At 35.6% G+C, this 15,824-nt stretch overlaps 1 protein-coding gene across 1 annotated transcript in view; it reads left to right on the top strand.

Moving 5' to 3' along the window:
• The window catches only part of ITFG1 (integrin alpha FG-GAP repeat containing 1), a 295,294-nt gene that overhangs the window by 237,858 nt on the left and 41,612 nt on the right, over window positions 1-15,824 (top strand). The window contains exon 14 of the mRNA XM_005591846.4: window positions 5,133-5,211. Within this exon, the coding sequence (XP_005591903.2) occupies window positions 5,133-5,211 (79 nt within the window). The remainder of the gene's footprint in view (window positions 1-5,132; window positions 5,212-15,824) is intronic.

Below are 15,824 nucleotides of genomic sequence, written 5' to 3'. Positions count from 1 at the left end.
TGGTTTCTTTTTCCATGGTATACCTTTCCATGCTTTTACTTTCAGCCTATCTGTTGTCTATGAATCTAACGTGTATATAACATAGGTGGAATATAGTTCGTTATATTGTTTTATCCATTTGGTTAATCTTTGCCTTTTTGATAGGAGCATTTAACTCATTTATATTAAATGAAATTAGTGATAAGGCAGATTATGGCTGTCATTTTTTTGTTTTCTATATGTCATATTTTCTTGGTTCCTCAATACCACCATTACTGCATCCTTTTATACTATGCATTTTCTAGGATATGATTTTAATTCTTTTGTTGTTTCTTTCACTCTATTTTTATATTTTATTTTATTTTATTTTATTTATTGTTTATTTATTTTGAGATGGAGTCTCACTCTGTTGCCCAGGCTGGAGTACAGTGGCATGACCTAGGCTTGCTGCAACCTCCACCTCCTGGGCTCAAGTGATTCTCTTGCTTCAGCCTCCTGAGTAGCTGGGACTACAGGCATGCACCACCATGCCCGGCTAATTTTTGTATTTTTGGTAGAGACCGCACCCGGCCTCACTCTATTTTTAAAAAGTTGTTTTGGACTGGGTGCGGTGGCTCATGCATGTAATCCCAGCACTTTGGTTGGGAGTCTGAGGCAGGCAGATCAGGAGGTCGGGAGTACGAGACCAGCCTGGCCAATATGGTGAAATCCCATCTCTATCAAAAATGCAAAAAAAAATTCGCTGGGCATGGTCTCACGCTCCTGTAGTTCAGTTACTCGGGAGGCTGAGGCAGAAGAATTGCTTGAATCCAGGAGACGGAGGTTGCAGTGAGCCAAGGTCGAGCTGCTGCACTCCAGCCTAGGTGACAGAACGAGACTTGGTCTCACACACACACAAAAAAAGTTATTTTGTTAGTAGTTGCTCTCAGGATTACAATTAACATCGTAACTTAGAAACACTCTAGTTCATATTAATTCCAGCTTAATTTTAGTAGCTGATAAAAACTTTGCTCTAACATATCTCAATTTGTACTGTTATTGTCATACAAATTACATCTTCAAGCATTATGAGACCAGCAAGATGGTTTTAGAATTGTTGTTTCAAGCAATAGTCTTTTTATATCAGGTAGAAGAAAAGAGCTGCAGACAAAAATGTATTTATACCATATTTACCTACAGTTCCTTTTTTTTTTTCCCCCAACTTTGTCTTCACAGAATATTTACAGTTACCTTTAACAGTACTCTTTATTTATTTGTGTGGATTCAAGTTACTGTCTAGTGTCCTTTCAGATCAGCCAGAATTCCCTTTAGTATTTCCTACAAGTCAGGTGTGCTAATAACAAGTTCTTTCTGGTTTTATCTGGCAATATGTTAATTTCCTGTTCATTTTTGAAGGATATTTTTGCTGGATTTTAGACTTCTTGGCTGACAGTCTTTTTCTTTTAACACTTTGAATTTGTCATCCTATTGCCTTTTAGCCTCCTGGGTTTCTAATGAGAATTGAGCTGTTAATGCTTCTGAGGATACCTTGTCCATGATGAATTGCTTGTCTCTTGCTGCTTTCAACATTCACTCTTTGGCTTTCAAAATGTTAACTATGATAGGTAGGGTTTGATTGTGATGTATCTTGGCGTGGATCTCTTTGAGTTTACCCTACTTGGCGTTCATTGAGCTTTTTGGGTGTACAGGTTAATGTTGCATTAAATTTAGGTGGTTTTAGCCATTATTGCTTCACATTATTTCTACCTCTTTCCTCTCTTCTGGGACTCCCATTATTGTTGGTATTCTTAATGGTGCTCCATATGTCTCAGAGGCTCTGTTCATTTTTTTATTCCCTTTTTTTCTGTCCTTCAGACTAGATAATATGAATTGACATGTCTTCAGTTTTGCTGATTATTTCTTCTGCCAGTGTAAATCTTCTATTGAGCCTCACTAGTTAATTTTTCATTTCAGTTATTGTACTGTAGAATTTCAGTTTTGTTCTATTTTGTGATTTCTCTTTATTGATACTGTGGTGAGACAGTGTTCTCATAATTTTCTTCAGTTATTTAGACATGATTTCCTTTCCTTTAATTCTTTGAACAGTCTTCTTTTTTGACAGGGTTTCACTCTGTTGCCCAGGCTAGAGTGCAGTGGTGCAGTCATGGCTCACTACAGCCTCAACCTCCCAGGCTCAAGCAATCCTCCCACCTCAGCCTCCTGAGTAGCTGGGACCACAGACACTTGCCACCACGCCCAGCTAATTTTTTTAACTTTTCATGAAGACAAGGCCTCCCCATATTGCCCAGACTGGTGAACATGTTTATTATAGCAGATTTAAAGTCTTTACCTAATAAATCTAACATCTATGCTTCCTTGGAGGCAGTTATTTTGACTGTTTTTTTTCCCCGATGTATGAGCCATACTGTGTCTTTGCATGTCATAATTTTTTTTATTGAAAACTGGACATTTTTAACTATATATCAACTCCAGAAATCTTCCCAGATTTCTCCCATTGCCTGGGTTTGTGGTTTTTGCTCTTACTGCTGTTTGTTCAGTAACTTTCCCAGACTAATACTGTAGTCTTCATTCTTTGTTGTGTGTGGCCACTGAAGTTGCCACTCAGCTTAATGGCCAGCCGTGATGGCCAGATATTTCCTTAAATGAGAGGTCAGGCCCTTCTCCAGTCTTTGTGGGGCACAAACATAGTGCTGCATATGTTCATGAACTTCTAGATTCCCAGAAATAAGTCAGAGCTTTTTAGAGTCCCCTATGAATATCTCATTTCCGTTTTTCCTTTTAAGATTTGGTCAACCTCTCATTAATGACCCCCATTGATAATCACTGCCTCAGGCAACTGCAATGTTAAACAATTGCTGATGATTCTTTTCAAGAAACTTTACAGTGATGGAGCTTGTTCACACAGAGCAAGCTCTCAGTCCATTAAAAAAAGACACACCCTGAGAATAGAGCTTTTCAGGGAGCTTCCGGAAAGGTCATATAGTTACATTTCTCGGGGAATGGATATCTGGGGAGCTCTAAACCTGTTCTGCCCCCTCCAGTACCTGGTAGGCTCTTCATTTGCATAGCTACCTTAGTTGCAAAGCTGTTGGTTTTCAAGGCTACTTCAGCACTGGGGAGAGAGGCATGGAAATAAGGCAATTTAAAACACAACAGAGGTAATTGTTCTTACCAAAATTCAGCATTTTTCTTAAATCAGTGCTCCTTGGATTTTTGCAAAGTTCTGAAAAAGTTGATTTCAACAACTTTCTGCCAGTATTCTCATTGCTTTTATTGAGGAGCAGATTTTTTTGAGGTCCTTACTAACCATTCCAGAAGTGATTCTACACTACTCTGTTACACTAAGATGTATTTGTCTACCTTGCACTGTAGATGGATCTTTCACCCATGAATGGTTTTGTACTATCATGCATTGGTAATTTTGGAAATTTTGGTTTACTGAGTTATGCAGATCTTCCTCATGTTAACACATTTTATTGTACAATATTTTTAAATAATATTTGTTAATATTACCACTGATTGCATCATAAGTTTCTTAAGTATTGGAAAGATACCAGGCTCACAGTGGCAGATGCAAGTTTTTCAAAATTACAATATTCACTTAGAAGCTCAAATTTTATCATTTTCATTTGGTTTTCTGAAAGTGATAGACTCACTTTGTCCATTTTCAAGAAAATGTTAGCTAAATACCCAAGTCTGAATATCCGTTGTTTGGTGCCACTGCTAATTACCCACATCTTTGCTTTTGCTCTATTAATACAAATGTTAACACTGTGTAAAATGCAAATAATGTCTTAATATTATTATGAAAATAGTTTTTACCTAATGTGACCTTCTGAAGGTGTTCTGGGACCCCCCAGGGTTTCCCTGTAACATGCTTTGAGAACCACTGTGTAGAGGAACTGGATCAGGATCTCTAGACCTTGTCTTCAAATATCAGAATGACTGGTTCATGATGATAGGTGAACTTCAGCTTTAGGACTCTATCAGACACATGCTGACCTGATTTTTTTTTAACTGAATACACGTAGGAGAGAGAACAATGCTTTTCCTTGCCCATCTGCAAAATAAGAATGTAGATACATTTTGCTAATTCTGTCATGAAAGTAGTGTGTAGTACAAAGTGTAATATTCATCTTTCCACATAAAAATGTTTCTTAATAAGTTTATTTTGCATATTTGTGTGATTTATTCATGAATCATCTAATTAATTAGTAATGTCTTATGAGTAATTCCATTCTTATAGCAACCTATTTTCTCATAGCCATTGGAAGCATATGGACTTCTAAAGATCTTAAAATATCAGTCAGGCAATTGTGATGTTGATGAAATCATATTACTTCTTATCATCCTAGAGAAAAATCATTTTTAAAGCATCAGTAACCTATCCAAATGTCATTATTAACTTTTCTGTACTTTTCTGGGAAGATCAGTAGAATTTTGATGCTGTGAAAAATATTCAAAAGAACTTAAAGCATTTCTTAAACATTCTGTCATCTTAGGATGTCCATTGCAATCCTTGGTTTCTTTATGTTCTATTTAATTAGCCTTGGTTTCTAAAGAGAAGGAGTATGTCATTTTATTCAAGGTTTGAGTAATGTTCCAGAAATAGGAAATAGAGATAAATCTCACCATTGTAATCGAGGCATTGTCAATCCATCAGATTTTTCTTAAATGAAAAATAATGTATTCTCTAAATGTGCAGGAGTTTAAATGTGGTAGAACTAATCATCAGTATTTTTTATTCTATTGTAATTATTGTGGATGGATTTTATTTATGTTGGTATTTTAGTGGGAAAATGTAAACCATGTCCAATCCTTCCCTGGAGGGAAAAAGCAATGCTATATTCAACAGAATATTTGATCTTAGAAATACCCAGTTAAATAATGAACTAAATAAATGCAACTATTAAATCATTTAAAGTCTTAAGAATTTTCTACTAATCAGTTTTTATTTTTGTTTGTGTATTATTTTTTAACACTAAGATCCTAGGAAACAACAGGCTTTCTTTTGATGTGCTATCTGTTTATGAAAGGGGTCTCTAGGTAACTGTCATCTGTGTAAGAATTTTTTGCTTTGAAAGAGATTTGCCTGAAACTTCCAATAATTCACTTACTTTCCAAGCCTTAACTATTTTTTTTTTCTATTGCAGCCCTTTGGAGTGAATCAACCTGGACCTTATATCATGTATACAACTGTTGATGCAAATGGGTATCTGAAAAATGGATCAGGTAAGACCAGATACAATAATGTATGTCCATAATGTATAAAAACTTCTGCAGTCAATATATTGGCAAGGTAAACTGGTGGAAAAAATTATGTTTTCACACTCCTTAAAAAAATCTTCACTTTCATTATACTTAGTCTTTCCATAGACTTACATTGGTAGATTATAAAAGGTTCTTATGACAAAAAATGTTCACTTTCAATTCTTCATAGATCCCTATTACAATGGAGCCAACTCATTATCCTTATTTTTTAGTTGAAGTAGCAGAGAGATTGAGTGAAATTACTTGTGTTTTCTTGGTCAGAGAGTGAAGTGCAAATTAGTTAATTAAGTTCATCTTAGAAGTAAAAATTAAGAATCCAATTAATACTATAATATAAACTACTACTGGTTTTTTTATATGTAGAATAGAAGCTGCAATATATAGAGAGAGTTTTTTTTGATAAATTGTTATAAAGAAAAAATCTGGTTATACATTTAAATAAATAATAAAGGAAAATGCAATTAAGACAAAAAAGAAATAAGATTGAGCAAAGGATGTCTGCTTTTAACAGATGGCTAACTGACTGAGGTTAGATCCAAATTACAGTAAATACAACTGTGATAATTTTAGTTATCTAAATAAGAAAAGGAATCTGAATATGCTTCTTTCAAGATGCCTAGAGTTTTAACCATGAAGAAGTATAAGCAGAGTTGCTGTCACCCCTCTATTTTTTTGGCCAAAAAAAAAAGGAAGAACTCATTATATGAACATTGCCATGTTATGTAATGGCCTTACTAAATCAAATATACCGCAGAGTGAGTTTACTTTTTTAGCTAATTGCACACATTTAAGAGTCTCAGTTGTACTGCTTGCTTCAGCACAGAAACATTCCATATAACAATTTTTTTTTTTAATAGTCAAGGAGAAATTGACAAACACAATTACACTTTTTTTTTTTTTTGAGACGCAGTCTCGCTCTGTCGCCCAGGCTGGAGTGCAGTGGCACGATCTCGGCTCACTGCAAGCTCCGCCTCCTGGGTTCATGCCATTCTCCTCCGTCAGCTTCCCGAGCAGCTGGGACCACAGGCGGCCACCACTACGCCTGGCTAATTTTTTGTATTTTTAGTAGAGATGAGGTTTCACCTGTGTTAGCCAGGATGATCTCGATCTCCTGACCTCGTGATCCACCCACCTCAGCCTCCCAAAGTGCTGGGATTACAGGCGTGAGCCACCGCGCCCGGCCACAATTATACTTTAATATACCACTATCAGTCACTGTAGTTCAAGATAAATAAGGATATCGATAATTTGAACAAATTACTTATTTATGTTTTTAATTCATGTACATATTAAACCCTTACAAAAAAGGCTCTGGGACCAGCTGGTTTTATCAGTTAATTCTTTTAGACTTTGAAGATGCAGATGATTTCAGTGCTAGGTAAGATGTTCCAGAATACAGGACAACAAGATGAAGTTATTTATTACATTTCATGAAGCTAGTATAACTCGGGTAGAGCCAGAATACTCAAAACCAAAAACTAAGTTCACTGGTGGGATATCAGTGAAAATCCTATCTAAAAACTAACAACTTAAATTTGTCTGTATTTTTAAAGAATTGCCTACTTAACATAATCAAGTAGACGATTATCTAAGGAATGCACTGATGGTTTAAAATGGGAAAATCTCTTAATTGTTATAGCAATGCATCAATTTTTAAAATACTTTCTTTTTCTTTTTTTTTTCATATAATAATATATTGTGTACATCTCTCCATGTCTGTTCATACAGATAATCCTGATTTCTTTGGGGGCTATTTTGTATAAAGATACAATAGCTACTCTAGCCAATCCTCTATTTTTTGTTTTACTATATAATACAACAGTACAACAGTAAACATCTATTTACATATATTTGTGTGCAGTTAAATGAATAATTCAGGCCAGGTGCTTATGCCTGTAATCCCACCACTTTGGGAGGCCAAGGCAGGTGGTTCACTTGAGGTCAGGAGTTCAAGACCAGCCTGGCCAACATGGCAAAGCCCCATTGCCACTAAAAATACAAAAGTTGTGCGTGGTGGCAGTCGCCTGTGATTCCAGCTACTCAGGAGACTGAGGCATGAGAATCGCTTGGACCCGGGAGGTAGAGGTTGCAGTGAACCGAGATCACACCACTGCACTCCAGCCTTGGTGAAGGAGTAAGACTGTCTCGAAAAAAGTAAATAAATAAATAATAAAATAAAAAAATAATTCTCACTTCATAGAAAAAAATCTGGAAGGATAAGCATTAAATTAACATTTATCTTGAGGAACACAATTTCAAGAGATTCACTTTCCACTTTGTACATTTCTATAACTGTTGACTAGTTTTCAGTTCTTTTTCATTGTTTTAAAAAGATGGGCTCGGTTCAGTGGCCCATGCCTGTAATTCCAGTACTTTGGGAGGCCAAGGTGGGCAGATCACCTGAGGTCAGGAGTTTGAGACCAGCCTGGCCAAAATGGTGAAACCCCGTCTCTACTAAAAATACAAAAAAAATTAACCAGGGGTGGTGGCGCATGCCTGTAGTCCCAGCTACTTCGGGAGGCTGAGGGTTCACTTGAACCAGAAGGCGGAGGTTGCAGTAAGCTGAGATCACACCATTGTACTCCAGGTGGGTGACAAGAGCAAAACTCCATCTCAAAAACAAACAAAAAAAAATATGATTGTTGATTCATTCAACAAAATTTTCACCAAACTTACACTGCAAACTAGGCATTGGCACCTGGTATTGAACTCCATTCAGTAATATTCACTACCCGTTACTATTTTTTTAAGTGAATGGAACAATATTTACTTAGCATGATTTTTAAAAATCTACCCCAAAACAGTAAGGGAACATTGGATTTATTCTTACTATATCTAATATTTACCTGTCTCTAGATTGGAGTAGAAATTAGGAGGGAATTTGTAGGCATAAAAGGAAAAGAAAAAATATCTAAGGTAAAAATAAATGCAGTTGAGTGCATAAATCAAATGAATGCATAAATTTTTATGGCAGAACACCGTAAACAAAAATAAAAAGCACTCACAAACTTGAACAAAATCTAAATGTGTATAAATAGAGATATAATAAATTATCTCATTTTATAATATTCTCCAGCCTACAAAATACTTTAAGATACCTTTTGATGTTTATAATAGTTGGAGGAAGACATATCTGCATGTAAAATCCAAATTGTATGTGTATTATTTTAAGTTTGTCTGTGTATAGGAAAAATATCTAAACAAAATGACACATAAAATGTTACCACAATTATCTCTTGGTCATGGGAATTCAAATTGTGTGTGTGTGATTTTTAAGTGTGTCTGTGTGTAGGACAGATATATAAACAAAATAACATATGTTACCATGATTATCTCTTGGGTTTTGGATTTTATATATTTGTTTGCATTTTTGTTTACTAAATATATATTGCTTTTTAAGAAAAAGCTTTTAAAATATTTCAAACGTGCTGTATTGCATGCATAAAAATGTATTCTAAGCAAGGAAGTAGCACTTAATTTAATTGACTAAGGGGGTGCCATCATGAAACCCTGCCCCAAATTTTAAAGGATGAAAATTCCCAGTTTAAATATTAAGCATGTTGAACTCCAAGGAAACATTACTTGGTTAAACCATACCTTCCATCCCATCCTACCCCATCAGCAGAGAATGTTCCACTGTAGGAAGACGATGACTACATTTATGTATTTCGGAAACTGCAGCCTAGGTTTTCTCCTAGAGCAGCTGAGAGTCACTCACTACCCATTAGCGGGTCATAAAATTAATGTAGTAGCTTTTAGGGTATTTTACTTAATAGAATAAAAGAGAACAATAGAAAACAATATATTGATCAGAGTACATCCCAAATAGTAAAGTATTGTTTCATGAAATTTTTATTTAGTTGTATGTGTGTGTGTGTCTGTGTGTGTGTGTGTTTTCACACTGGGTAATAACATATGATGTAGTTTTTATTGTGGGCTGTGATCAGAAAAGTTTGAAAAGTTGAAAGTTTGTTGTCACCAGAGAGAGACAACAACAACATCATAAATTAATATTATTCAGTAAAGGCCTGGCCCAACTATACTATTGCTTACAGATAAGATTATCATTCTTACCCATTACTCTGTGGTCTTACTCCATTTCCTAGCAAAGCCTGAATGGCCAAACATTATTAGAGAGTTACATTACAGAGGAGTCATTAATTTTCTAAATAATAGTTCCTGTAACAGATTTAAAAAATAAAAAGGAAGTATTTTTATTATGAACTTTTTAGGAGCTTAAACTCCTCTGGTTTTGAATCTAGGATTTTGTTTACTACACTTGTAAATTAGCCAGGGATCCACAATGGGCATCCAAATTGCCTAAACAATATTGATAAGAACTTAGTAGAATGGAGTACATTAGCAAAATTTTGTAGACTAGTGAGTTGTTGGTCATTTATGAATAATAACATTATTAGACCAAGAATTGCTTTTCTACCCCATAAATTACTTATTTGGCCCTACTGTTTAAATCCAGAGCAAAATCATTTTCCTTTTTCCTCTGTGGTTACTATTTGTTAATATATCTGAGAAAAACATAAGTAACCTTTGTCTTCAGTGTGCCTTTAGTCTATGCAAGAAGTGATGTTAAGCAATCATATGCTGTGATCTAGGGGAAAAAAATATGTGTCCTACGACACGCATTCATTCAACACAGAACACATCTGTGACCAGATGTGTAGGGTTTTGCCTCACATCAACCTGTTCTCCAAAACAAGCTAGGTATCTCATAATTTAATTCAATTCTGACACTATCCAGAGGCAGACTAATATCCCACAGTTAAAGGCTCAGTCTCACAAGATTTTCCCCACTTCGGATGCCAATCCAGTATTTCTGATGGAGAGTCTATAAATTGGCATTTCCCATGACTCACTCCCTCATCAAGTTCAGTCATTTGCTGGAATGGCTCACAGAACTCAGGGAAATACTTACATATACTGGCTTATTATAGAGGATATTATGAAGGATACAGATGAACAGCCACATGAAGAAATACATAAGGCAAGGTTCAGAAGGGTCCTGAGCACAAGTCTTGTGGAACTTGGGGTGCACCACACTCCCAGCCCATGGATGTATTCAGTAACCCAGAAGCTCTCCCAACCCTGTCCTTTTGGGATTTATAGAAGTGTCATTTTGGAGGCATTGTTGATTAAATTACTGGCCATTAGTAATCTGCTCAACCTTCAGCCCCTCTCCCCTCCCGTGACATAACAATTCTAATTGCATCAAAAAACAGAGCTGCAAAATGTATGAAGCAAAAATTGAACTGAAAGGTGAATAGACAAATCTACATTTATAGTTGGAGACCTCAATATCTGTCTCTCAAGATTTGGCAAACAAAATCAGCAAGGATACAGAACTCGGCAATATCATCAACCAACAGGATCTGGTAGACATTTATAGGATAATCTGCCCAACAACAGCAATACATTCTTTTCAAATGCCCATGGAACATATACTAAAATAGACTGAGTTCTGGGCAATTAAACAAATTTTAATTCAAAAACCTCAAAAAATTTAAACAAGTGAAACCATAGAGAGTATTCTCCAGCCACAATGAAATTAAAATAGAAATCAACAGCAGAAATATAGTAAAATCTCTAAACACTTGAAACTTAAACATCATATTTCTAAATAATCCAGGGGTCAAAGAGAAATTTTCAAGGGAAATTTTTAAAATACACTGAACTGAATGAAAAGAAAAATACAACGTATCAAAAACTTGGGGACACAGCTGAAGCAGTGCTGAGAGGAAAATTATAACAACGCATGTGTATAATAGAAAAGAGTAAGTCTCAAATTTATAATGTAAGCACCCACCTCAACAACCTATAAACAAAAGCAAACCTAAAGTAAACAAGACGAAGGAAATAAGAGCAGAAGTTACTGAAATTTAAAACAAAAACAAAAGATAAAATCATTTAAAAAGGAAATAAATAAAATTGACAAATCTGTACCAGGACTGACAAAAAAAAAGAGAGGAGACATAAATTGTCAGTGTCAGGAATGAATCAGATGAATCACTGTGGACCCTGAAGATATCAAAAGGATAATAAGGGAATAATATGCACATACATTGGACATCTTAGAAGAAATGGACAAACTGAGGCCGGGCGCGGTGGCTCAAGCCTGTAATCCCAGCACTTTGGGAGGCCGAGGCGGGTGGATCACGAGGTCAGGAGATCGAGACCATCCTGGCGAACACGGTGAAACCCCGTCTCTACTAAAAAAATACAAAAAACTAGCCGGGTGAGTTGGCGGGCGCCTGTAATCCCAGTTACTCGGGAGGCTGAGGCCGGAGAATGGCGTAAACCCGGGAGGCGGAGCTTGCAGTGAGCTGAGATCCCGCCACTGCACTCCAGCCCGGGCAACAGCGCGAGACTCTGCCTCAAAAAAAAAAAAAAAAAAAAAGAAGAAGAAGAAGAAATGGACAAACTGCTTGAAAAACACAAACTATCACAAATTATCCAATATAAAATATATCATTTGAATAATCCTAAAATTACTAAGGAAATTGAGTTCATAATTTTAAAACTTGCAAAAAAGAAATAGGTAGACCCAAGTGGTGAGAATTATACCACACACTTAAAATACAGTTAACCTGTAGAATGCGATGGCTCATGCCTGTAATCCCAGCACTTTGGGAGGCCAAGCCGGGAGGATCACTTGAGTTCAGGAGTTCGAGACCAACCCGGGCAAGATAGTGAAATCCTGTGTCTAGAAAAAAAATGTTTTAAATAAGCCGGATGTAGTGGCATGTGCCCGTAGTCCCAGCGATTCAGGAGGCTGAAGTGGGAGGATCACTTGAGCCCTGGAGGTCGAGGTTACAGTGAGCCATGATTGCACCACTGCACTCTAACCTGGCTGACACAGCAAGATCCTGTCTCAAAAAAATAAGAGAGTTAACTTCAAATTCTGTACAGTCTCTTTCGGAAAAAAAGGAACATTTTCTAGTTTGTAGGTTTACGCTGATACCAAAACCAGACAGACAGTACAAAATCCCTGTAGACAGATATTCCTCACGAATATAAATACAAAAATCATGAAAAACATGTTAGTGGGACAAACATGGTAGCTCATGCCTGAAATCCCAGCACTCTGGGAGGCTGACGCGGGAGGATCACTTGAGCCTAGGAATTTGAGACCAGCCTGGGATACACAGTAAGACCCCTTCTCTACCAAAAAAAAAAGGAAAAAAAAATTAGTGAGTAGAACACATACAGCATTATATAAGAAGAATTATATACCATGACCAAGTGGGGGTTATGCGAGGGACACAATGCCAGTTCAAGATTCAAAAATCTATCATTGTAGTACACCACATTGATAGAGTAAAGAAGAAAACAAATCACCTCGTCGTATCAACTGATGCCGAAAAAGCACTGAAGTTTAAACTATTCATGATAAAAACTGTCATAAAAATAGGAATAGATAATAATTTCCTGAATTTGATAAAGAGTGTTTACAAGAAACCTACAGCTGAATTTATGCTTAATGATAAAAGACTGAGTGGTCCGCATCGAACTAAGGAACTTAGGAACTAAGCAAGGATATCTCCTCTAACCACTCTAATTGTAAATTCACTGGAATAAGGCAAGAAAAGGAAACAAAAGGCAACCAAGTTGAAAGGATAAAAGTAAAACCATCACTATTTCCAGATGACATAATTGTATACATAGACGACCTCCAGGAATAAAAAACACACACGCAGCAAAAACTACTGCAATCAAGAAGTACATTCAGCAAGGTTGCAGGATACAAGAACACAAAAATCAGTTGTATGTCTGTACATTATCAATGGATACATGGACGCCAAAATTAAAAATACATTTCACAATCACTCAAAAAATGTGAAATACCTAAGTATAAATTTAACAAAACATATAGAGGACTTATATGTTGAAAACTACACAATGCCAGTGAGAAAAATCAGTGACCTAAATTAATGAAGAGATATGCAAGTTTCATAGATTGGGAGATTTAACAGAGAGATATATCAGTTTTCCATAAATTGCCTTGCAGGTTTAACACAATTCCTTTCCACATCCCCAGAAGGATATTTTGTAGTTATAGGCAATTTCATTAGAAAATATACATGGAAAGGCCAAGGAGCTACTAAGTTGCTGCAAAAGTAATTGTGCTTTTTGTCATTTTTTAATGGCAAAACCACAATTACTTTTGCACCAACCTAATAGAACTGAAACAATTGGAAAAAGAAGAATAAAATAGGTGAAATTTGTGTGTGTAATTTCAAGACTTATTTTATAGCTGCAGTAATCAAGACTGTATAGTATAATCAAGACTGCCAATACTATATGGCAGATGTACAGACACATTGATTATGAAATGGAAGACAGAACCCAGAAATAAGCCCATATAAACATGCCTACCTCATTTTTGACAAAGGTGCAAAAAGCAATAAAGGAAAGATAGATTTTTTCACAACATTACAAAAATTAATTCAGAATGGATCATGGACATAAATGTAAAATATGAAACTATAGATCTTCTAACAAGAATCATGAGGATATTTTCTGGATCTAAGGCTTGGCAAAGAGTCCTTAGACTTTACACCAAAAGCGAGATCCATTAAAGGAAATATTTATAAGATTTCATCAAAACTTAAATACTTTTGCTCTGTGAAAGACCCTCATAAGAGGATGAAAAGACAGTCTGCAGCCTGAAAGAAAAATATTTGCAAATCACATATCTGACAAAAGTTCATTATCTATAACATACAAATAACTCCTCCAAACTGTCAAATTAAAACATGGACAAGAGACATGAAGAGACATTTCACTGAAGAAGATACATAGGTAGCAATTAGCAAATGAAAAGATGTTAACAGTATTGAATTAGGGAAATGCACATTAAAACCACAATGAGATATACTACACACCTATCAGAATGGCTAAAAATATAAAGTGACAACACCAAATGCTAATGAGGATGCAGAGACAGTGGATCACTTATATATTGCTTGTGTGAATGTGAAATGTTTTAGTCACTCTGGAAAATGTTGGTAGTTCTTTAAAAAGTAGACATGAAACTACTGTATGACCCAGCAATTGCAGTCCCAAGGCATTGATCCCAGAGAGATGAAAAGTTAAATGTTCACTCAAAAATCTACACACGAGTGTTTATACCAGCTGCACTCATAATAGCCCTAAACTAGAAGCAACCCAGGCATCCTCCTGTGGCTTATTAAAATCTTTGGTACATCCATGCCATGAAACACTATTCAGGGATGAAAAGGAACAAACTGTTTTTCACAGAACAACCCAGATGAATCTCCAGAGGATTACACTGAGAAAAAGTCCATCCCAGAAGTTTATATACTATATGATTCATATAGAAGTTTATATACTATTTGTATAACATTTCTGAAGTGAAAAAAATATATAGAAATGAAGAACAAATTAGAGTTAGACAGGGATTTAGGAGTAGGTGTGGGTGACAGGAAAGTGGTTGTGGCTATGAAAAGACAGTATGACGGATCCTTGTGGTGATGGAAATGTTCGGGACTTCACTGCCTCAGAATCGGTATTTTACTGGCTTTGATAATATGCTGTCATTTTGTAAGATGTTACCATGGGTGAAAACTGAATAAAGGGTACATGGGATCTTTGCGTTATTTCTACATCTGCATGTAAATCTAAAATTATCTCAAAAAGTTTAATTTAAAAATCACTGTAAGATCTGTGGTGGTAAAAATAGTATCTGTAACTATTTGCAGCCTAAAATACCATTGTATATTTTGTATAAGGTTCCATAGAGTAACAATATGTTATGCTTCTTTGCTTTTATTGAAATTATATCAATACTATGGTAATATTGGTTATATAGTGATCAATAGTTCTGATCAGATAGATAATATTAAATGAATACTGGGGATATGATTTATTTCACAGTTACAACTGAATTAAAATAGAAAACATTTTAGAAATCAAATATAGTTTGATAGACAAAATGTATTCCAATTTCAAGTCTATAAAAGAAACATGTAAAAGAGTTTTAGTGATAAAGTAGGTGGGAACCACTTCATTAGATTTCACTGAACTTTGGCTATCTTGATTTTTAATACTTTTCTCATGGCTCAATTTTTAATTCTCAGTTTTTTCAATCTTCCTTATATTTTCCCCCTTCTTATTCTAAGTTGGATGACCATGGTACACATTTAAAGTATTTGAATAATATGAGGAATTGAATAAAGTATTGAATAATTGTAAGGAAGGATATTTTTTAAATCTGTCTTGTCTCTCAATTCCCATACACCCTCACTTCCCTCCGCTCCCCTCCTTGCATTGCACTCATGGAAGGAAGATAGATTGATCATCTGACTTCCTCAGTCAAAAGGTTTTACTCTTACAAATGTGCTAACCTTGATTTTAGAAACCTAATAACAAACACAGAGAAGCTGGTTATCTCTAACGGTATCCCACTTATGTAGGATGAGAAGTGATTCCAGATAAGATGATCAGCTTTTTCTGGAATTACTTTCTCCTGTATTTTTCAAACAGGAGAAACATGGAGCCACATTAGAAGTTATTGATTACCATCAAAACTTTTTCTT

Source organism: Macaca fascicularis, chromosome 20, assembly GCF_037993035.2.
Source record: "Macaca fascicularis isolate 582-1 chromosome 20, T2T-MFA8v1.1".
Taxonomy (NCBI): Eukaryota; Metazoa; Chordata; class Mammalia; order Primates; family Cercopithecidae; genus Macaca; species Macaca fascicularis.
Note: the sequence above shows the minus strand (reverse complement) of the source record. Positions and strands in the feature narration are given on the sequence as shown.